At 36.4% G+C, this 24,796-nt stretch overlaps 2 protein-coding genes across 3 annotated transcripts; both read left to right on the top strand.

Annotated features, from left to right (window-relative positions):
• The first annotated feature begins 2,416 nt into the window (after positions 1 to 2,416).
• LOC110691703 (70 kDa peptidyl-prolyl isomerase-like) lies at positions 2,417 to 3,192 on the top strand. Its single transcript, XM_021868639.1, has 2 exons — positions 2,417 to 2,878; positions 3,031 to 3,192. The coding sequence occupies exons 1-2, from the start codon at positions 2,417 to 2,419 to the stop codon at positions 3,190 to 3,192; spliced, it is 624 nt and encodes a 207-aa protein (XP_021724331.1).
• Positions 3,193 to 17,259: 14,067 nt separating this feature from the next.
• On the top strand, positions 17,260 to 24,426 carry LOC110691793 (protein CMSS1-like). 2 transcript variants are annotated; one of them, XM_021868744.1, is made up of 6 exons: positions 17,266 to 17,736; positions 19,768 to 19,963; positions 20,159 to 20,231; positions 21,604 to 21,653; positions 23,611 to 23,724; positions 24,089 to 24,426. In XM_021868744.1, exons 1-6 carry the CDS (start codon positions 17,421 to 17,423, stop codon positions 24,231 to 24,233), a joined length of 894 nt encoding a protein of 297 aa, XP_021724436.1. In that variant the 5' UTR covers positions 17,266 to 17,420; the 3' UTR covers positions 24,234 to 24,426. The 2 variants fall into 2 exon arrangements, with proteins under 2 accessions (XP_021724437.1, XP_021724436.1); XM_021868745.1 differs by lacking the exon at positions 23,611 to 23,724 and having other exon boundaries at positions 17,260 to 17,736.
• The last annotated feature ends 370 nt before the right edge of the window (positions 24,427 to 24,796 follow it).

Raw genomic sequence — 24,796 nt, forward strand, 5'->3', positions numbered from 1 at the left:
TGTTTGTCTAATAAAAGCATTTACATGCCTTGCACTTATATGTACTTGGCGTTTTTGCTAATCCGTTTTCCTTTTTGTTTTTGGTTCGCCCTGTTTACCATTATTGGTAAGCAGTCTTGATTTCAAGTGTGGAATTGATCGTGCGCATACTTGAGTCGGAATCGGGATCACTTAGTTAGGAATTTATTCATTCACGAGTCAGACAAGTTTTATTTGGAGTATTTTCAAACTATATAATATGATTATTATATTATTAATAAAGTCATTTATTTTTCCACTGCCATAATTAGTAGTTAATAAGCCTTACGTTTTCACGTGGCGGTAATACGCCAAAGTCTATCTTTACAGTATTTTATACGTATAATTATAGTATCTACGTAGAGGGAGATTTGGGGGTGTTGCAAACCCCCCTCCTGTCAAGCCACAACCAAAGGGCCACCGGTGGCTGTAATTCAAATCGATGCACCTAGCCGCAAGCTGGTTTTTCGATCTAGTGGTGTCGAGTGGTCTTAGAGGACAATTGTGGCCCGCTACCTCTATTAGACCTAGACTCAAGTTGAGTTCGCTGCGAGTTTGAGCTCCGATCTCCGATCGTGAGGCCGCCCTCTCATCTCTCTAGCTCTGTTAATAATAATAAAAAAAAACCACTACTAGAAAACAACCAATCAACGACGGAAAAAATCCCTCGGAAAACCCTAAAATTCCGTCGGAAATGCCCATTTTCGACGAAATTCCGTCGGAAGGCACTGTCGCATTACAGTTTGTAGGAATTTCGCGATATTCCGAGGGAAATTCCGTCGGAAGGGTCCATTCCGACGGAATTTCCGACGGATTTTGCTCTGTCGGAGTCAAGATTGACTTAACTGGGAAGCCCGTCACAACATTCCGACGGACTGAATTCCGACGTTGTTATACTCTTCCGACGGAATATTCCGTCGGAAACAACTAATTTTCCGGTGGAATTTCCGTCGGAAAATTTAATAAAATAAAATAAAATAAAAACGCCTCCACCACCCCCACCACCAGCCCCCCTACCACCTAACCCACCTCACCAGACCCACCCACCTACCACCTCACCAGACCTGATCGAAACCCACCTCCCCACCTCACCAGACCCACCCACCCACCCACCTCACCGAAACCCACCTCCCACCTCCCACCTACCACCTTAACCCACCTCCCCACCTCCTCACCTCACCGAAACCACCCAAAACAACACCGAAACCCACCTCACCACCACCGAAATCCACCTCACCACCCAAAACAACCACCGAAACCACCCAAAAAAAATCAAAAAAATCCATAATTCACCCACACCATATATTTCAAAAAAATCAGAAAAATCAACAAGTTAATTAAAATCAAAATTAAGAAGAAAAAAAGAGACACATACCTTAATTTGATAAAAAAAAAAAAAAACTTCAAAATTGGGATTATATGGTTAAATTCGAACAAAAGAACTCCAGATCTGGAATTTTTATGGTCGAATTTAACCATAAACACCATAATTATTTGTTTTTTGACGACCACCAGCCGCACATAATCCATTCCTTGTCGAAATTTCAAGGAAAAACAATGAAAAAGAAAAGGAGAACGAAGGAGAAACCGGAAACAGAGAAGGAAAAGAGGAAAGAGAAAAAGGGAAGGAAAAGAGGAACGAAGGAAAAGAAAAACGAAAGAGGAACAGGAAAGAGAAGGAGAACGAAGGAGAAAGAACAGGAGAAAGAAAGAGAAGGAGAAGGAGAAGAGGAGAGAGAAAGAGAAGGAGAATAAGAAAAAGAAAGAGGCGGGTAGCAGGGTAAGGGGGTATCCGTTTTATGGGCTAGGGTTTGGTGAAAAAAAATTATTTTTTTTAATAAATTTCCGACGGAAAATTCCGTAGGAAATTTCCGTCGAAAATTCCGTAGGAAGTTTAATGTTCCGACGGAATATTCTTCCGACGGATTTTATTTCCGTTGGAAGATTAATGTTCCGACGGAATATTCCGTCGGAAAGCTTATATTTTCCTACGGATTTATTTTCCGTCGGAAATTTTCTACGGAATAATAATCCGTCGGAATTTCTGTTTTTTCCGACGGAAATACGTGTCCGTCGGAAGATGTCCTTTTCGACGGAAATACGTGTCCGACGGAAGATGTCCGTCGGAAATCGGCCTATTTCTAGTAGTGAACACCTTTGTGTTTTGGTGGTTTCAAGATTCAAACCGTTGCTTAGTTTGGGTTGCTCTAAGCTTTTCTCGCGGACGAGGTCGCGAATGGTAGTACTCCGGCCATCGATGTCATGTTTTTTTAGTTTGGTGTTTTCCTGGCCTACTTTTTCTAGTTATTTGTTAAGCAAGGGTTTCGTTTATTTCCTCTTAGATCAATCCTCCTTCTTTTTCTATGTGGTAAATGGCCATAAATTACATAATGCCCTTATGCTTATTCATTTAAATGGTGATTATGATGAATGTATTGTTACCTTTGCTACTAATAATTTCCCCCGAAAAATTTATAATCAAGCCAAGGTCTTGAAAGAGGAGGGTAATATCTGCTTTAAGGAAGGTGACTTTATTGGTGCTGGGGCTAAGTATGATAGAAGGCTGAAATTTCTATGTTTTGGCTTACCAAGAAATGGGGATGATAATGTTATACTATGGAATCTTGCTATTGCTATAGAATTAAATCTTGCAGCTTATGCTCTAAAGGTCTGTGATTTTGTTCAAACTAAGGAGCTTTGCTCCTTAGTCATCATGCTTGATAGTAGCAACGTCAAATCTCTTTATAGAAGAGCCTTAGTTAAAATCAGGTTATACCAACTGGAAGAGGCTGTTGAGGATCTTGGCAAGGCAGTTAGGGTTGAGCCTAACAACCAGGACATTCTTCGTGAGTTGGAGAAAGTAAAGGCCTAATTTGCAAGTCTAGCAAGCTCAATGGAAAGAGGAGTACGGAGGAGTCAATTATAACTTAATCCAACTACAATAAAAAGGGGAAAATCAATGAATCGTCAGCTAGCCTAGTGGGTAACCGACCATCTTGCACTGACGAGCAGAGTGGTGTTACAAGCTCGCATGTCACTGATGTTGCTAGTGATATGGCAGTAGAGAGCACTATTCCTACTTACAATGCTTATGCTTCTTTGGAAACTAAGGATGAAGGATCAAGCAACACTCTTGACAATCAGCAATCAAGACATGCCAAGGATAAGGGATAGGGAAAACCCATGTTTTCTCCAATAGAATGCGTAGAAGTCGGTCCCTAAAGATCTCTATAGACACCTAAAAATGTCTCCCCAAAACCAAACCCGATGATGAACAACCTTTCACCGCCATTATTGGTCGGGTCGAGTATTTAATCTTGGGAATGCTTGAAGCCCACATTCAGTCAAACATAGCCTGCAAATCAGTCAACACATCAGTCCAAATGTTTATTCAAACTCAGTCCAATCCACATTTCAGCCCAAACCCTTTTTAATTCATTTCGTGTTATTTATTAAGCCCGATTAATAAATAAAAAAATCCTAAGCCTGAAATAATTCCGGAATAGCTGAAACAGCGCCTAAATATCACGTACTTAATGATTAAGAAATAGGGGTAAAATGAATTTGGACGGAAATCTGGAAAACAGATTTGCCGTGTCACGACAGAAATGCTGCGCAACGGCAAATCCTGCCGTGTCACGACAAAGTGCGCCGTTTCGCGGCAAATCCTGCCGTGACGCGGCAATTTCTAGGATTCTCTCCACGGCGAATTTTATTTTTAAGGTTTCATGCATCACCCTGTTCATTTTCCTTTATAAATACGAGGCTGATTTCTCAGTTTCGGGGCACCAAATTATTCTCTCTTCTCTCTCTTATGCTCTAGCCTAAACACTAGCCTTCCCTATTCTTCAGCAATACATCCCTTAAGTACTTTTCGGAGTCCATACAACACCTAAAAGTTCCATACTTAAACTAAGGCGTGAAAGATAGAACCGATTGAGGGTTTGGACCAAATCAACTACACTTTTATTTAATTTAATTTCAATTTTGATTTATTATTTTTTGAAGTTACTAACAATTTATTCATGATGTAGCAATTTAAAGAAGTGCGCGGAACGTGAGTAATTAATTAATTTAATTACTTATTTTATTTTATATTTCTAGTATCATGATTAGGGTTATTATCCTTTGATTTTGACTAATGTTATTATGGCTAAATGCTCCCAATGTTAATGATGATTTTATTATTGTAATGATCACCATATTGCGTGTTTAAAGGGAATATGTAATTGAATATAACGCCTAAGAAGATAATTTGGACGACCGGTTTAGCTTCCTTTTTAATCTTGTTGTTTAATCAAGTGATCACTAATATTTTTGAATTATATGTTGCATTAACATTCAACCAATTTAGCCAAATATAGTTTGGAGCAAATTGAATCTTTGTTTGTATGCCTTTGAGATCGCAGGAAATACTTTTCACAATAAGAATCGAGTAGAGGCCAATACGGGCGAATGTGACTCCATGACTCACTTCGTACCATCATCCCCGATCCTCCTTTCGTGGTTCCGAACCATATGGAGTTAGTAATCTCATGGATTATGAGTGGGTGTAACCTTCACGGGTCAATCGTTGTTCCCTATCGTTGTCCCTTTATCGTGGTTGCCTTATAATGATCCGTGGACTGTTAACAAGTTCCTTAAAAACTTGTTGGCGGCTCCCTGCTTTTATTTGTCCCTAATCATTGTCCCTAATCGTATATGTCGATTCCCACTTCGTATGAGTGCCAAGCATATTCACAACGTGCTTATCGTAGGTACGCTTTGAATGAACCTACAATCTCTGATTTGTCTTTCTCGAAACTCTCGCAAGGGAAGACTTTGAGTCTCTTCAACAGTTCTGCTAACTCATGGATGACTGTACGGATGAAGGACAGGACTACACAGGATAGGCATTCTGAAATTTACAAGGCAAAGGGCCCTAAAAGTCTAAAAACCTTGTCCATGCCTACTAGGAAGGTGATTCCAGTTAGGAGGAGACGCGACAAAAAGACCCGTAAGGAAAAGGTCAAGATCTCTCCTAATTATGAAGCGGTCAACCATATTGATGGGTGTGGAAAGCCCAGCACTACTGCGATCGATAAGAAAGACATCCTATTTCTCCATGTCTAGCTGACAATTGTGATGAAGGTTCAAGTATAGAGGAGGGGAGTGAAGTTTCTACGAGAGAATCTCTTATCACTGGCATTGCTGAAGTGGAATCCGTAGGCTCTAATGAAGATGACCCTATAGCATTGGTTTCCTCTGAATACCTTGCATATTTCTTTCTATTGGTATTTGGTTGAGATTTTCTCATCTCATAAAGGATATATTCAATCTAAGAGTTATAATCTTTCCACTTTTTGTTTGCTCACTATGGCCTATGAGGATTGGGAAACCACTTTTTTCAGCAACTCTGTAGGGGATTGAGAACATTTTTAATAGTTTATTGTACGAAGTATAAGTACAAGTGAAGAAGGGATAAAGATGAGTGTGATGAAAGTAAAGGGTTAAGTGAGCTGCAAGTTGTTTTGCCTTAATATAAATGTTGGCAGACAAGTGAAGAATTGGTGCTTATAGTCATCTCTCATCTCATAATAAAACAAATGAACAAGAACTATCTTTAGTGACACATTTTGGGATAAATTTGTTGCAACACTTTTGCATATTTGTATAGAAAGGTAGCAATATATCATCTATTTAATATCTTGTATTATTGAGCATTGACAAAATGTTAGTGATAATAGTGTTCATAAATTATTGAGTATTGACAAAATTAGATAATGTTCATAAATTATTTGAGACAAAGGAAGACATGAAGTTGATAGACGTGTCGCGTACCTAACAAAAATAACCTAACTAGACCACTACTATGTAGACGGGCAAGTAAGGATCGAATCCCAAGAGACTAAGGTTCACCTAAATTATCTAGACTCAAATAATTACTAAGCAAGAATCAAATCAATGGTGGAATAAACTAGGAACTAATGTATGGAAAACTAGAATAAATCAAAAGAATATAACGAATCAATAAGCTAAAACATCCAAGATCAAGTATCACCACAATTACGATCGATGCAATTATATATCTACCCCTAACATACAATTCCAATTAACATGGGGAAAAGTAAACCCTAATCAATACCAAGGACCTCTCTCGAGTATCAATGGCTTCCCTAACATACAATCAAGCCTATTCTCATGGAATCATGCAAATTAGAGACATTAAACACTTTACTTCACTTCCCAATTATCAATTCAACTACTCTCGTGATGAATTTCAAACCCTAAATTAATCTACCCAATTCCGTTAAAATCCAACTCTCGTTGTGATTAAAACAATGGAATAATAACAATACTAATTATCTCTAATCTAGTATTGGCATAATCACAATCAATTTAGCATAAACAATTGCAATAGTTATTAGAGAATTTAAAGAATTAAAACATGCATCAATCATAATTGGGCTACCCTAGATCTTGGAATATAAAAACTACTCACACATATTAAAATAAACAATAACAAAAATAATCAAGGAAAGCATAATTAAGAAATAAGTGATGAAAAGAAAATACCAAATCTTGAATTAATTGGAGATAGCCAAAGTAGAACTTGAATCTTGAATTACAAAAGCAATGTAAAAAATAATAGAGAAAACTAGGTCTAATAATGAAAATACTAGATAGTGAAATATAAAAAAGTCTAGGGTATTTATACTCCCAACAAAAAGATAAGAAAACATAAGAAAGTGCAGCGCGTAATCTTCCTAAGAGGCACGGACGTGCCTATATTGGGCACGGACGTGCCTCATATCGAGTGCAATTCTTCATGTCTTCTGGAATCCAGGCACGGATGTGCCTATATTGGGCACGGACGTGCCTCATATGAAAGTGGAATGTAGCAGCAGGCACGGACGTGCCTCTATGAGACACGGACGTGCCTCATATCGAACACAACTTCTTCAACTTCTGAGATTCAGGCACGGACGTACCTCGGCTGGGCATGGGCGTGCCTCACTCCAAAAGGGCTCAAATGACTCGTTCTTCAACCAACGAGCTTCGTGAAGGTCCGTGGGCCCCGGTTTAGTCTCATGACTTCATAAAATCTCCAAATTAGCTCCATTAATCTTGAAATACATCAAAAACAACGAAACTACCCATAAAAGCATCGAGTCATCGAAACTAAGCCAAAATAAGCCAAAATGAACTAAAATACTAGACTAAACTAATAATAACAACTAAAAAGAGGCTAACAATTATGCAAAAAACACGGCTTATCAAACTCCCCCAAGCTAAACTAATGCTTGTCCTCAAGCATTTGACCATGAATCACAAAGGAGGAATAAGACAACTTCTCAAATCATCATAATGTGCCATCATTTAAAATCAAGAGGAAAGCAAAAATTAGAATCAATGTGCATAAAACCACCATAGACCTCTCATACTTGGAATCGACAAACGTCTTACCACACATCTCCCCATACTAACTCACACAAACATGAATAGCTCTCACTTTAGTTGTGAAAACAAAAACAATAAACGCTCATGTGTTTACGGGGTGAAATATCAGATCACTCAACCTAGGCATAGAATGCATGTAAACTTCACATGAATTGTCCTCTTTAGACTTGCAATGTGACTTTCTCCACTTTTAAAGGTTGATGCAATTGCGAAAATCATGAAATCCAAAAAGGGTAAGCTTGGTTAATAAAGGGTTGGACGACGTTATTTGGGAATGTGGTGCTCAAAAGTATAACTAATCCTAATCCCACTACACATCCAAATATCGGGTTCAAACCAACCTTATTTCCTCCAACTTCATACAATATAAGCATAGCCCTTTTCCTAATCATTTTTTATAACTTGTAAAACGAAGGAATTTGTAACATTTTGACGAATTGGGAAGAATTTTAGAACTCCTCTTTGTTTTGAGGTATGGATATACGGAATTTTAAAACTTTTTCTTCTTCCTTTTCTTTCTTTTCCTTCTTTTCTGTTTTTTTTTTTCCTTTTTCTGTTTTTTTTCTCAATAATACTCAACTTCTTTTTTTTTCTTTTTTTTTTCCTTCTCTTTTTTCTTTTCTTTTTTTTTTTTCTTTCAAAAGTCACTTATAGGGCTTAAGCGAGTGTAATGCTCCTTCAAAAGAAACCTAAAAAAAACGGCTTTATAGCTTTAAATGTAAGGTATCAAGAAAAGGGAAAATACGGCTCAAAGTGGCTCAACCTACGGGTGAATGCAAAAATAAAAAAATTATTTTGTGGACCTACAATGTTGAGGCTCTAATTTCTACAAAGGAAATTTCAATCACTTTTCCGCAACATGCATCATTCAAGTCTCAAACAGTCAAAGAGCAAGACCAAGAATTCAATTACATGAAGGACAACTAATTACACATGAAGAAGTACGACTGAGTTAGAATGAAATCAGTCAAATATGACTCAAAGATCTCACCAGGTACACCAACTATTCACATAAGCAGAGCGGGGAGACCTTCCTAGCCACAAACCTACTCAATTCCAAGCAAATTGGTAAATGGGTTTTCGAAAAGCTTTTCACAAAGCACACATGTATGATCATTATCATAGAAGCATAAGCATGTAATGGCATATCAAAGACACTAATAAGAAAGAAAAATTGACCAAACATTAAAAAAACTAATATATACATGGTGAAAAATGAACCCTCCCCCAAGCTAAACCAAACATTGTCCTCAATGTATGCATAAATCATTGGAAAGTGGACAAGGGGAGAGGGAAACAGGTCTACTGATCGGGAGGGGGAGAATCATACCTCGGGCCGGAGCTAGGACCGCCCTGAAAATGCTGACGCATCATGCTCCCAATATAATAGAACTCGGACTGAAAGGCGACGATCTGGTCTCTCAAATCACCAAATGTTGTCGCCATGCTGTCATGGGACAACGACAAGTTTGTGACCGCCCTTTGAGTGTCACTAACATCTCTCCTCAGCTCGCCCATTCCATGCATAACGTGGCCCAAATCAGTCCTCATGGAGGCAACCTGCTCCTCCAAGGTAAGTGGTGCTTGCGGCCCTGGCCCGGGGATATCCTCGTCCATGTGTCCCTGGCCCTCCCCCACGTGTAATGGGACAGCCTCTAGATGTTGAAGGGGCCATATGAAATTAGGGGGGATGATCCAGGTATCCTTTCCAGCGACCGGTGGAATCTCTTCCCGTGGGAGAAATTCATAAGCTACGGGCCGGGGTAATGTGGGTCGACCTACAAGCCATTCGTAGCCTTGACCACGACGTCGTCTCCTCACCCAATTCATTTGCTGCAACCCCTGAAAGTTCAGCAGGATGGGGCCGGCTACCTTGTACTCTTCCAAATCTGCAAAGTCAGTAATATAACCACTAACAAGCAAAGTAATCATACCTCCAATAGCAATATCCCCGCTCCCCATAGCTACATGATATAGATGGTCGATAAACCATGCCCCCTGGTAAATGGCCTCCTCATAGTCAGAAGGGTTGGGGTGGTCTAGCAAATGCCACAAGAAATAGAGTTCCTTAGCCGAACAGACTCCCCCTGTGTTCGATCTAGCAAATAAGGTCCATGAGAAGAGTCTGCAGATTAGGCGCATGGCTGGATGAATGATACAGGTGGATTTCGAGTGACTGGGATCATAATTATCTAGCCCGGTTAGGTTCTTCCACATATCGAGATCACTATATCCATCCAACCTATCGTAGTTGGGTCTGCCTAACTATCCGTATGTGGGGAAACCTAGCAATACATTGACTTCCCTCACCGTAAGGGTGTGGCGCTCTCCAAAACAATTAATTGAGATATCCCTAGGTGTGTGTCCATCTGATCTACGTCGGACAACTAAGGTCGACAGGAACTCGTAAGTGATATTGGAATATGTGAGGGCATGTTTTGTTAGGAATCCACTCCACCCCAAACGCCTAAAAATCCTAGGGACTTCATCACCCATCCCCAAAGTTGCAATAGCTTCTTGGTCATAAAACCTGGTGGGGACAATGGATCGTGTTCGGATTCGTAAAAAGTTTTTCATGTGTTCTTCATTGTTTCCGAAGTTTATTCCGTAGGTTTCTATGGGAGGGAGTTGGGCGGTTGGTTGTGGTGGGGGTTGGTTTCTTAGACCCGATGTGGATGTGTTCCTTGGGCGATTTCGTCTAGGGTTAGAAGAGGAAGCCATGATTCACAACACCACAACAAAATTTGTAATTCAAGCACAAGAATCAACCAACTATACTACCACAAAAGTAGGGACTTCACAATTTTCCACAACGTTCAACAAAAATTAACAATGACTCACAAACTTCACTAGTCACCAATGTTCAAGCATGTTCATTCCAATAGCAACATAGGCAAGATTCAATCACAAACAACTTACTCTAGCAACTTTATATGAAGGATTTTTACAAGTTAAGCATGAAAGAACTTAGAGAGAGAAAGTGTATGGAAATACCCAAGGTGTGGTGGGTGTTGAATACTCACAAGTGATCCACTATTATTGCAACTTGAAACACCATAGGAAGGTATCTTGGTCACCCAATTGCTTCAAATTCACCACAAGTGAAAACCCCCAAATTGATTTCAAAACCTAGGGTTTGAGTAATTTTTGACAATAATGGGGTTTAATTGTGCTTTTGATGACAATGGTGTGTGTAGGTGGAGTAGAAAGGATGAGAGGATGAGGATCTTGATGAAATTGAGAATGGGTAATGGGGGAAATTGAAGGATTTGAAGTTTAGAGAAGAAGGTGTGCGTGGGGAGGGAGATGAGAGATTGAAGATGTGGAGTGAGGGGGCACGAGCGTGCCTGGTATAAAAAAAGAGGGGGCACAGACGTGCCTCTGTAGCAGAATTGCAGCCGGGCCTGAGGCACGAACGTGCCCCTATGAGGCACGGACGTGCCTCTTAGGCAGAGTCTGCAGTTGGGGTTCTGGGTTTGAGGCACGGACGTGCCTCTTTGGCAGAACATTTTTTTCTTTTTTTTTTTGAAACCTGCATAAGAGAGAGAATGAGGTGAATACATGAATAAATAAATAAATCAACAAATAAAAACAAAAATGGTTAAATAAGAGATTGAGAATGAGTAGCGATTTTTACATCAAAGTGATGAAACCGCCCATATGTTAAGGGATACTTATATTGTTGCGATTTTTACAATTTGATGACTTTATTTTAAATAGAACAGGAGTTGGACATTTAAAGCAGATACTTTTTAATTAGTATGCATTTAGGAGTTTGGGAGATTAATCTTAGCTGATTCAATAAAAATTGGGGAAGCATAAATTTAGGAGTTTTGCTTGCTTTCATGCAATGTGTTTCTTGGGTACATAGACTTTAAAATTATGCAATGTGTTTCTGGGGTATATATATATATGGTAATGAGTTTATTTTCATTGAATTCAAAATTTTCAATACGTTTGGCAGGCGAGTGGTGGTGTTTATTTGCTTATTTTATTTGATGATGCAGGTTGATGATCATGTTAGTCTAAAACAATATTAAGGAGGACTTGAAGCCAGTGAAGAATACAGCTATACGAATGTTGCTCGATCTCAGGATGCGAAATCAGAACCATTTAAGCAAGATGATTTTGTTGTGTAAAAAAGGATAGTGCTTTTTATTTTATTTTTAGTCAAAGGTAGCTTTTATTTCCACAAAGAATATGCGGTACAAGATGCGACATTCGTTGATGTATACAATTTTTTTTTTGAGGGAATATGTATACAAGTTTAAGGCATATGGTACAAATAAATAAATAAAATTTTGATCAATCAAAATTTTTTTTTCTTCAAATTATCACTTAATTTTGAATATAATACTAATTTTCAAAGTGGATAATTTTTAAAGGGTGAGCAAATTATTTAAGCATGAGAAAACTAAATAAAGGTGAGCAAACTATTTAGGATAATGTAATTCGAATATGATTTTTAGGGATGAGCAAATTCTTTGGGGGTGAACAAAGTATTTAGAGGTGAGCACATTCTGTACAGGTGAGCAATTTATTTAGAAGTGAGGTAATTTATATATGATTTTTAGAGGTGGACAAACTATTTTGAACGGAGATAATTGTGAATGACATTTAGGGAGTGAGAAAATATTTAAAGGTGAGGTAATTGAGTACAATGTTAATATATTTTTAGACAATACGAATAATAATATCTCTATACTTAATTACAAAACACTTATTCTTACTTTTTCCATCAAACATCAAATTATAATAAAAAAAAATAATAGCAATAATTTCTACTATGTAACGATAAATACAACAATTAGTATTACTCATTCACTTACCCTACATATTACCGACACTTTACATTAGCTTTATTGGGCTATCGCGCACGATGGCTCAACTAGTTAAATTAAATATAAAGAGTCAAGTGGATTGCAATTGGTTAGTGAGTATGTTAAGTTGATTGAACTATTTTGGTGTGGAGTCTTGGTTAATGAATTTATATTGAATGTTATTTATTTTAATTAGTTGAGCATGCTAAGTTGATGTGTTGTAGCCTGTATGAACTCAGCTTTGCTGATTGCGTGCTTTTATGTGTTTTCTTTTGGTCATGGCCTTCTCCTTTTAATGACCATGTGATGATCCAGTTATTACACTTGTATTATTAGGGAGCAGTATTGCACAAGTTAGCTTGATGATGTGAAGTTCGGGGGATTGGCAACGCATTGTCAAGGGATTTGTGTGATTGAGAGTATTCGATCTTTGTGTTGAATTTATTTATGTTTTGTTATTCATTTATGATTTGGGTTTTAAATATTGGTTTGGTTTTAAATAAGGGTCTTTATGGTTTCAGTTTGTAAGTTTGACTTATTGGTTTTCTAAACTTTGTTATTTTGAAGACTTAAGTTTGGTTTTTTCTCTGCAATACTTTGATAAAACCTTAACGTTTTTACACGTGACGGTAACATATCAATAGTTCTCCTCTATTATATTTTAAGTAAGTGGTTTGGAAAAGGGAGAATTATTGGGGTGTTACACCTTTCTTCCTTTTTACAGTGCTTTCTATCTGCCATGTTGAAATAAGTAGTATAGCATATGTTTACTTGGCTTTTTCCTTTTTAATTCTAGAATCCTGCGGCTAGGGGAAATTAATTTAATATATAATTGATTTCTTAAACCTATCTTCCTTTTCACGGAATTCATGTTATCAGTAGAAGGAGAATTGATTAAGGGATCTTTTTTTTGCTTCTGCCTGTTCATATCATTTTAGAAGAGGAAGGGAGGATATATCGAGATTGAAATCAGTATGCCAAGCAGGAGCGAGCTTACTGCTGCTAGAGGACGTAAGCAGTCACTTCAGGATAAGCTCTTGAAAGAGATCAAGGAATCCCAGGAGTAACTGGAGAAACAAATACAACAGTGCAATGAACTTTAGGTGAGTACTGACTTAAGAGTTAGGATTCAGGGATTAAAATGTGATATGTGTGCATTTTTGTTTTTACTTGCTTTGGATGATTTAATCTGTAATAGAAAGGAAAAATAGATGAGAAATTTTTACTACAAAATATAAAAATTACCTTGATACTATTGACATTGGGAAATTCTCTGTTTCTCATAGTGAGAAACGAAATTTGTTTCTCATAGGAATAAATCAACAACTTTTTAATTATTGTGGGCTCCACAATTGAATAAAGTTGTTGGTTTATATACAAAAATGCCATGTGGGAACTCAATACGAGAAACTGGGGCTCCCTCATTGACATTATAGCTTTTTTTTCGGTTTTTGAGGTTGCATTTTAGGTTAAGCTCAAAAAGGAAGAAATCATGCTCAGACGATTCCTGACCATGTGGTTAGGGGAATTGAGACAAAGTTAGGGAAATATTGAAAGGCTCGCCAATCAGCTCCTTGTGTTCTGCTCTTTGATGAGCTTCACTTCATTGCTACTCGGGTTAGGGATAATTGTCCATGTATAGTGATACAGAGTATCTTTTTAAGTATAGTTTTGTTAGAAGTGGTAGTACTAAAGTGATCATGTAAAATTACATAATAAAAAGGAAGTGTTCTGTTACAAGTTTACATATATGTAATCTTTTGGTAATTTTTGTATTCTTTATTAATTGTTTTATTTGGGAATGCAGTAAAATTAGTTATAGTTTTGTTTGGAAATACAGTTAAATTAATTATTATTATTATTATTAGAGAGAGAGATTACTTAAGAAAAACAGAGCAATTAGCTTTAGGAAAAGGCTCACTAAAATGTTAAACCACTTAAGCTAATTACGTTTTATTAAGCTAATTTCTAAAGAAAGATCACTTAATTTAACATATCAAAAGTTTCTTTATAACTTTTTTATGTTTTGATAATTAAGGGGAGCACATGTGATTGATGATTCAAAGGACCCCTCCAACTAACAATTGTAACTAGATTAAGTAAATAAAATTGATAGTAAAAGACCAATTAAGAAGTAGCACCTAAATTCATATAAGATATACTTCACTAAATAACTAGCTCATCCCAGCTATACTCGAACAACTTCAAGGAGAAAAAACTAATATACAAGCACTCAAAGTACACCACCAATCTACATTATATACTTTTATTTTAAGATATACAGTATAATTTATAATTATCCAATTTATGTGCATATACATACATTCAAAAATAACAACACAAAAACATACACCAATATACATATCCTAGCGTTGGGGGGGGGGCAATACGCGCGCACCAACAACTACTAGATATAAATATAAAATTATCCTCACCCCACCACCCACTTAGGTATCCATATGACCATACCCATTAAAATCCCATCTTCTTTGCCGCACCACCCTCAAAATCCCTGCCTAGACCCACCATATTTCCGCTTCAACCCGCTTATTAATGTACATATATGCAACAATTTTTCCGCTAGAAAAGTGTAATAGCTAATATTTTATGTACTAATTAAACTTAAATAAACAAAAGAAACAGAGTAGTAATAAAAGTTATATATTTTTTTATTTACTTAATTTTATTGGGCGATTTTCTTACTTTTGCCATTTTTTATTTTTTATTTTTATTTTTTTTATTCAGCTTCTTTGTTTTTAAAAGGGTATAAAGCATGGCAGAGTGGGTAAGGGGTAGGGATAGGGATGACAATAAGTTGGATCTAGGTCCAAATCCAGACCTGGATTTTTGGAGGTGGATCCATATGGGCAAGATGGTAGAATTTTTCTTCGCCTCGGGTCAACGGGTCTTAATTTATTTAATCATTTATATTTTTTATATATTATAACTATCCTATTACTAGTGTGACTATAAATATCGATACATTAAATAATGTTGCTACATAGTGCATATCAAAATAAACTTCATATAAAAAGTTACATTAGAATTGAAAAATATACTACTAAACATATGAGATAGTTGAGCTAGGAGCCGTTTGACTTGGAGCACTTGGAGGAGTGGCGACTGTAGTTTGGGGTTTGGTTCTTTAGGATTTTCTTTTATTTGATTCTTTATATTAAATAACTTATGACTTATTTATTATTAATTTTTTTAAAAATTATCTTCGGATATATGGGTCGGAGTTTAGACCCGGACCCAGACCCAACCCAATACACTTATCCCTAGAGATCCATCGGATCCAAAGTTTTAGGACTCATTGACCCTAAAAAACGGGTCATGTCTAACCGGGTATTGGTTGGGTTCTAGACTCATTGTCATTCCTAGGTGGGGATGCCCCTATCTAGGGGTGCTAATCGAGCGAGTCGATCACTAGCTGAGGGGTGCTCGACTCGACTCAAAAACTTTTTACTTGCGCTTAACTCATGCTCGCTAAAGTTTGGAGTCAATAAAACCTGCTCGACTCGTGTTCGTTAAAGTTTCAAATCGAGTTGAGTAGCTCATGATCTGCTCGTTAAGGTTTTAATTCTTCTAAAATTAGGTCTTTATTTTATTTTTTTTCACTTTATATAGTTTTCTTTTTTATTTGTCTATTAATTATTAATGATTTATTGTTTATTTTACGATAATATAAATTTAATCTTATTAAGTGTCAAATTATTTTAAACATAGTAACTTTGTTTGTAAATTATATACTAATAAATTTATTTTTGAATTACTCACGAGCTTATCGAGTCGAGTTAGAGCTTGCTCAATTCGTGCTCGTTAATATCTCGAGTCGAGCCGAGTTCGAGTCGAGCCAAATCGAGCCGAGTTTTGACCGAGTTGAGTTCGAGTTGCTCGCGAGCTGCTCGACTCAATTAACACCCCTACCCCTATCATTTATACCAGGCATCTAGCATTTTCATCTCCATCCTTGCCCACCACTAGCTTAGACCCATCCTTGCCCTAGTAGGAGAGGGATGCAATCCGCCCTACTAACATCATAGCTAGAGAAAGAGCCAATCAAATAGTAGAGTTAAGGAAAAAAAAAAAAAGGTAAGGTTAGGGCTGTTCAGAGTGCGGTTTAGAACTTTAGACCACACCAAATTGCAATTTTGCGGTTTGGTACGGTTTGAAAATTGCGGTGCGGTTTTTGAAAATGACCAAACCGCAGTTTGCGATTTGGTGCGGTTTCCAAAAAAATTAGACCAAACCGCACCGCAAACCACACTTTGATGCGATTTGCGGTTTTATACTATGTTTTTATTAAAAATATATAAAAGAACTAAAAAATATGAGCTAATCTTTTACTGTTAACTAATTAAAGTTTAAAAAAGTGTTTAATATTTGAATTATTAATTAATAATCTCAAAATAAAATAAAAGTTTTGTTTTAAAATAAATAATTATATATTTTTTTTAAATGTGGTTAAAACGCAAACCGTATTTTGCGGCGCGGTTTGGTTAGAAGTGATGTTTGGTGCGGTTTGAGAAAAATACAAACCGCACCGCGAACACCCCTAGGTAAGGTGGTCCCTAGTTGAGAAATTATTGGACTATAATTACTTGAGTCCACTAGGACTTTAAAGGAAAGGACCAAAAAAAAAGTACCGTATTTCTATATAAAGAGTACTCCCTCTGTCCCAAACTACATGAGACATTGGAGTTTTTTCACTATTTATGTATTAACTTTGACTATAATTTTTTACTAAAATAATAAAAACATATTTTATCATAATTTTTTTTTTTTTTTTTTGAGGAATCATAAAATATATTGTAAAATAGGTATTAATATAAAGTTTCATAATATATTTTTTAAAATAATTTTTAATAATATTTAATTAAATAAAAATAAAGTCAAAGCATAACATGGTTGAGTTGCAAAAGTGTTGGTTATCAAAGTCTACAAGGACGTGCGTTATTGGAGATTTAGAAATTTCCGTCCCTAGTCACGTGAACACAAACTTTTTACTCCGACCTCCTAATTCACTTATACTTCGTACAAATTATACTTTAGAATACGAAGGGGTAGCTTGGCGCAAAACCCTGGTGTTCAGTTTCAAGCCGCACAACTTCAAAACTTAAAACACAGCAACCAACAACAATGGCGACTGGCAAAGCAGTAAGAGGCAAGAACAAACCCTCAAAATTTGGCAAGAATAAACCCTCAAAATTTGGCAATAATCGTCCTAAATCTCTTGCTCCCAAAAAACCCAAAACCAAAAATCCCAAGAAAAACAAAAAACTATTGAAAGATAAACCCACAATTGAAAAGGAAATTAAGGTTGATAAACCCATCAAAAAAGCTGTTGTTACTTCCCAAATTCTACCACCATCTGAGCGTCGCAAATTTTTTGTTGATCAATTTGAATCTGCAAGTGGCATCAAACTCTCTTCCCTTGAGTTGGAATCCATTAAAGGTCATCTTCCCCCTCATTTAATTACCTATTTTATTTTGTTAAACTGTATTATTTTAATTGTGTATTAATCCATGTTTAATTAATATATGCTATTTATGTTTGATTTGATTTTTTGGGCCAACAAAATTGAGTAAAGTTTGTATATTTATGATTTTTCACTAATGTTTATTAGCGTAGTTGCTATGATTTGCAAGGCCAATTTATATAAATTTATGTATTTTATGCCTATATATCTTTGAGCCGAGTTCAAACTGTTGTATTTCTTGTTAATGTTGTATGTATTGTAGCCTCTGTAGGCAAAAACTTAGCACATTTAGTTTAAGTGATTTAATTAATTAGGATATTTCTGGGCTAGCATATATGCTGTTTATCAGAACCAGGTTTCGTGGATATTATAGGTTTCGTCTTTTGTGAGTGGTGATGGGTAGTAGTCTAATGTTGTCAAAATGTTTAGGCTAAGAAGTTGCAGCTTTTGACTGTTAGTTGATATGGAGTATTGTAAAACAGTAAGACTTTCTTCACCCTAGGCGAATGATCCATCTGTGGGTAGTAGGTGCTATGTTTTTGTTAAAAACTTACATGCTTCGTTTAAAAGGGTGGATACAAGAGTATATATATATATTTATAAATGTATAAGGGAAGTCCTAAACCATTTTTGGACTAAGGCTTTGTTGTTGTTGTTGCTGTTGTTATAAGGGAAGTCCTATGCTAATGGCCATAGTAATTAGACCCGGCAATCCTGACCTAGACCCAATGACCCAACCCATGACCCGACCGGAAAACATCGACCGGAAACCCGAAATTGACCCGACCTGACCCGTAAATAGAGTTGACTCGATCCTGACCCGACACCCGAATTGACCCCGATACCCGAAATTGACCCGAATAGACCAAGTACCCGAAATGTCACGAACTAAAATTACCTTATAATTGAACTAAAAATGTCTGGTGTCAAAAATAACTCAAATTGTTCAATTTCAAGTATAGCCAAGCTCATAAACCGAATTGTTAATTCTTATTTAACATTAACAAAATATAAAATTATTTATTTGAGCTTGATCCACAAATTGAACAACCTAAACATGACTCGACCTGATTTTGACCCAACCCGAATATGACTCGAACATACTTGACCTGAAAATGGTGTGACCCAAACATACCCGACCCGAAATTGACCCGACCCGAACTCGACCCAATACCTGACCCGAGTCATACACAAAGCCCGAATGGACCCGACCCAACCCGAATGTTAACTGACCCGACTTGAACGACCCATTTGCCCGGTCTAATAGTAATGCTAGTTCACTCCAAACTATCTCTTTTCCTTTATAAATTTTTGTTACTATCTTTTACTACTTGGGGAGTTACTAGGTGGGTATAGAAATTAAAGAAAAACACATGTTTGAAGATGAAGTTGCATTACTATGGTAGTTAGTTGACATAATGTTTTCCTTGTAAAATTACATTTTAATTCATTCCCATTATCATCATTTTTTACCACTTACAAAAAAGGTTTTTAGTGTATGTTCCTACTTAGTTTCTTTGACAGCCAATCTATGTTGTACATGTATTTCAGTATTTGACTGTAAAAAGGATATGGATAGTTTGGTATTATTCCCGTAAAACAAATATGCAGCTATAGACAATCTTGATGCATTATAGTCGGATACTTCCAAGTTCCAACAAACAAATCTGAAATCTGGCACTTTGGTAGGATTCAAAGTAATTTGACTTTTTTTACAAAAAATAATTTCCCTCCCTTCTTTGAGTAGTGCTACTTTTTCTTTTTGCTGATTTTATCCTTCCAATTATTAAAACACCTTTCGTTCATACACAAAAAGCGTTCAATCTCAAGGATATTCAAGGTGATTTTCTTCAAGGATCAGCTTAGAAAATTAGAAACTATAGGGTATGTGTGCATGAATAGAACTTCTGATTTGTGTACTCATTTTGTTTACCACATTATGCACTTGGTTTGCAAAGAAAATGATATTTCATATTAAGTTGCTATATCGGGTTCATGTTTAGCAGATACGTACTTTCCAAAGCCGTTGGAGAGAATTAGTCAGGATGCTGGCAACTTGGGGGAGCATATTAAAGGTGTATTTGGATCATCATGGAAAGAAGTGCTTTGTGAATCACAGCTTGTTGAGGGAAAAGTTGACCCTGGTAACCCAGCTGTCTTGGTTATTAGCGCTTCTGCCATAAAATCATTGGAAATGCTGAGGTTTGAGTTTGACCTTTGTATTACTTTGACTTTAGAAACATCTTTTTTTTTTTTTTTTTTGGCAGCAACCTTATATGACTTCATCGATATGAATTGCAGCTTCAACCTAGATTAAGATAAAAAAAAGGCTAATGGGTTGTCTTGTGCATAGTTTTGACATTAAAAATATCTTTTTTCTGCACACTCCATCCGCAGGGGCTTGCGGATATTGACTAAAGAATGCCAAGCTGTGAAGCTATTCTCGAAGCATTTGAAAATTGATGAGCAGGTTACTTTTTGTACCTCACCTTACTACGCAATTAAAATGGCACAATTAGATGGCTGAAAAGATGCTTGGCAACTCTGTATATGTTTCTGCACATTTGGAAACCTCTTTAGTCCACATTGGATATTAATCCATAAGACTATACATCCTTTCCCCCTAGTGCAATCAATGTGTGGGCTTCTTTAGAGGCATTGGGGGTGACGTTGGTGTTAAAAGTTGACTTATTAACATAACAAGGAAGCCTTTTTTTAACGCTGCATTCTGCCAGGCCCATTATGTGGTGTTCTGTTCCTAGATGCTAAGAATTTTATTGCATCAACTTTTCACCTTTATGAATACAAACAATGTCATGCCTGGAACTAGAATTGTAATTGACAATATATATATTACTTGTATGATATGACCAAAAACCATCAGTGTGACGCGGATCTAGGTGACTCTTTGATAGAAAGCTTTTTTCCCTTGAAGATATAAAGCCTTTTTTTTTCCTCCCTTGAAGATGTGTTCTACTTCATAGATTATCTTAGATATTATGCAAACCTCATGAATGATCAAAATGAGTGCATTTAAAATTTCAAGATAAGATGGTTCTGATACTAATAATGCACAATGTTTCACGCATAGGCCAAATGAAGGTTTTAGGGTTATATGTCTTCAAATTCCGTGTTTCGCAATGCATAGCAATGTGATGCCTTTTTAAAAGCTTAGGACATGTATTTGTACGTAAACCAACCTTGTAGCCCCAAGGATAAGAAGATGTTATTAACACCTAAACAAACCCTACACATACAAACATTGTTTAAAATAACAAGCCTATTCTTGGCCATTCTAATGAAATCAGCTCACAATCTGACAATCTTACTTAATAAAGCATAGAAACTCTCTGGCTGGACCCTTTTATTAGCTAAGTAAACGAAATAGAGCTTATTGAAAGATAGTAATAGGATATGCAAAGAAAATGCAAAATCTATGCTTCCTCGATCATTAACATGAAACAAAGTAAGACTAAGCCAAATCCTAATCCGTTGAACATGACAGCAATAGGCGCTTAATCTGTTTTCTGATCTTCTGCATTTGCATCACATTGTTAGTCAGATAGATTCATACTGACATTTTTTTTTCCTTGTCATAAGATTATGTGATGCATTTTGGTAATCAGAAACTCCGTAAATATCATATTAATGTCAACTGAATATTTTGAGTCCTATTGTCTTGAGCATGTTTTACCTCAGTCAGTATTTATGCCCATAATTTTGTGCTTGCCTTGAATATCAGACAATCCCCCGATGGTTTCTTTTAAATTGTATTCATCTTTCTCTTTTAGTGAGCTAAGGTATTAAAAGTTGCTCAGGAAGACAGTTTCTGATAATTGCAGGTAACTCAATTAAAGAATCGTGTGAATATCGCCAGTGGTACACCAAGCAGGTAACAATTTACATTATTAAATTTGCTATTCTTATTTCTTTGTGTACAAAATATGTTGTGTTTTGATTTGCTAGTCGTAGATATAGTTAAACTTTTTTTTTGTGGGTCCAGTAGATGACTGTTTGGTGGATTTTGTGTCAGACTTTCCTGCTCTAGCAAAAGGGTATACGTGGCCTAATTAAGTCACGACTCTTGATGTTCACTACTTTCATGACTCTAGTTTACTGTTCCTGTTTCTTTTTTTTTTCCCCTTTCTAGATTTTATATTGGTAGAGACTAGACTGGAGTACTTCTATTTTAGTAATTGAGGAACTCTAGTGATATATTCATGCAATGTCCAAGTAGCAGCCATAGAAATGATGCTTGGTATGCAGAACAATCTGCAAGGACTTAGCTCACTCAAGTTAGGCCTTCAAGTGTTTTTTCATGCTTGTATACTGTTCAGTTCAAGCTCTTCATTTCTTCCTTTGGTTTTTTAGATGAGATTATGAGCAATTCATTAGCTTGAGAGCATTCAGACTTATTGTTTACAACTCTTGCTGGTCTTTATGCTTTATCATCCCAGTGATGTTGAGGGTTTATTGTTTGTCTCTAGCCTTCTTTTGTAAATGTGTAGTGCTGGCTTTGTAGTTCTGGCAGTATTTGCAGCACCAGGATTTAATTTGTTTCTATGAAATGCGTTGCTCAATTGAGCTCTTTTCCCAATTGAATTTTTAATTCTTTTTATGCTAGCAGCATAGCTGTATGCAGTCTGCTGTTCAGGGAAACACGTATTTTCAGGCAGTGAGATAAAGATAATGTGTATGACCAATTACAGAATGCATGGAGTCCTATCAATATTTGTGGAAAATGCCATTTGAATTTAGAGTGTGCATTAAATTTTGTTGCATTGCTATCCTGCTATGATCTGCTTAGGTGATGAACTTGGGGTAGAGGGGAATTGATGGAACTTATATATGGAACATGGAAAGATGATATGGAGTGAACGAGATACATGTCAAAGATCCATCCAGCTTAATTTACCCTGGTTAGCATGAAGAAGTAAATTTTGTCAATGAATTTGAATAAACATAAAAACCCAACTCAGTAAGTAATAATTTCCTAATTGCCTTGTTTATGGTATATAGATGGTCATTTAATTAAATGCTTTTGTAGTTTTTTTGGGTGTTTAGACTTTATAGCTTGGAGTTTAGAGATTCTTGAAACTAAATTTGTTCAAGTATTTGTTTGATTAGCGGAGTATATAAGAAAAAGGATGCCTCTTTCAGTTCTGCACTCATTTTCTAACAAAAAAGTTTCTTGTCTGCATGAAATTCACGAAGGATTGCCAAATTGCCACTGAGTTAGATTTCCTATTATTGCACTAGAGGGAACGCCCATAAGATTGATTTTAGGAGTTTGTATAACTCACTTTAGTGGAGTATGCCTTTCTGTTATGATTTATGAACAAGGATTTTTTTACTAGAAAATTATATAACTAAACAGTATGATCCTTGTAAAGCCCTTGCTTTGTGATTGTTAAAGATGGACCTTTTTACACTATCCTATTATTAACAATGCTAAGCTGCTTAAAATTATTGATCACCTCTAAATTATGACTGCTGTAGATATTCTCTGAAATCTTTGATGTACCAACCATAGACCATTTCTGAGACTGTCATTAGAGGTTTCTGTGTCCCAAGTGGGATATTTTTTGTTGTTTTCGGTTTTGTTTCCTTTGTGCTTATGCAATTTCAGGCTTCAAGGGTTTATAAGGGTGTCCAGATCTGTTTTGTTTTTTGTACAATGTTAGTGTCTTGTATATTAGAGTATAAATAAAACATAAAGAATGTGTTATGAGTGGTGATGTTCACTAGAGGCTAATAACTATAGTTTGTAATTGCCTTGCTCATTTTTTCCAGTTTGTCTATTATGACACTTTTTTTTTTTTTTTTTTTTTTTTTTTTTTTTTTTTCAGGATAAAGAAATTGTGTGAAATGGAAGCCTTAGGGTTATCACGACTGGAAGTAGTCGTTCTTGATATGCATACTGATGTTAAAGGCTTTTCATTGCTTAGCCTCCAACAAGTCAGGTTAGATTGGCCTTTTTTGCTAAAAAAAAATGTTTTCATATTTTCTTTGGTTGCTGTCCATCTCTCAAGTTGGGAAGTCAGCGTATATATTGATTTTGGCCTTTATCACCCCTCTGAAATTACAGGTTCAAGGACCCTTCAGAGTAGAATAATGTAAACTTTAAAACATGCAGCACTAGATAGACACGAATGTAGGAAACTAGGAATAGGATGGATGGGTAGATTCTTGGATCCCATAAATCTACCTTTTTGTCAGAGAGTAGAATTGTAGAACCATAATGAGTTGAGTACTTGAGCAAATCATTTTGTTTTCATTGATCTCATTTGTTTATGCATTCTGATAGATATCTGCATCTTCTAATAGGGATGAATTCTGGGATTTATATAAGAGCTATTTCCACCAGCGACTTCTTCAAGGAAGTCTACGTGTTTGCTTGTATGGTCCAATACCAGTCGAAGTTGGTCAGAGTGCGAAAAAGTCTGAAGATGAACAAGCCAGCCATTTTTGATTTGTTAGTCGAGGGCTAGATTGTTCTGTACTTGTCCATAATCTTATAGCTACAATTTTGGCGTAGTAGAGTTTTTTTCCTCTGGATTTGCGGGGCCAAGTAAACTGGATTTGTAACGGGAGTGCAGTGTCAGGTTTGATCTATTAGATTTTTTTTGAACAAAAGGAAGGAAGAAATGATCCATAGAAAGCAACAAAACGCAATGGTGTAGATGAAATTGATTGTAGGATTCCACCGATCCCACTGCTTCTTGATTAATGATTAGGTCTAAATTTTACAACGGAGCTTGTAATGAAATTTGTTTTTATAGAGTTGAGGCCTCTTTTTACCCTCATAAGGCCTATCCCCACTAGTATTTAACCTACCCTGTACCAGAGCTAATGTCAGGACAAGGTAAAGTGTTGCCTCTTTTGTTTGCTTCTCAGTTAAATCATATTGTCTGTACTTATATAACAGGTAGAAGGATGCAAGCTTCGATAGGTTTAGAGTTATGGACACCTGAATCGGGATTAGTTACATCATCTCTTAAATCAAAAAGAGAGCTCATCAAAGTCAAGTTTAAT

The sequence above is a fragment of the Chenopodium quinoa genome, unplaced genomic scaffold (assembly GCF_001683475.1).
Source record: "Chenopodium quinoa cultivar QQ74 unplaced genomic scaffold, ASM168347v1, whole genome shotgun sequence".
Classification (NCBI taxonomy): domain Eukaryota; kingdom Viridiplantae; phylum Streptophyta; class Magnoliopsida; order Caryophyllales; family Amaranthaceae; genus Chenopodium; species Chenopodium quinoa.

What these genes read in the sequence shown, in the direction of transcription:
- LOC110691793 (XM_021868744.1), top strand. Translation starts at nt 17,421, where the DNA reads ATGGCGACTGGCAAAGCAGTAAGAGGCAAGAACAAACCCTCAAAATTT. An exon ending in ATTTGAAAATTGATGAGCAG is followed by an intron (nt 20,232 to 21,603) that starts GTTACTTTTTGT and finishes TGATAATTGCAG; the next exon opens with GTAACTCAATTAAAGAATCG. An exon ending in CTTAGCCTCCAACAAGTCAG is followed by an intron (nt 23,725 to 24,088) that starts GTTAGATTGGCC and finishes ATCTTCTAATAG; the next exon opens with GGATGAATTCTGGGATTTAT.
- LOC110691703 (XM_021868639.1), top strand. Translation starts at nt 2,417, where the DNA reads ATGCTTATTCATTTAAATGGTGATTATGATGAATGTATTGTTACCTTT. An exon ending in TTCTTCGTGAGTTGGAGAAA is followed by an intron (nt 2,879 to 3,030) that starts GTAAAGGCCTAA and finishes ACTGACGAGCAG; the next exon opens with AGTGGTGTTACAAGCTCGCA.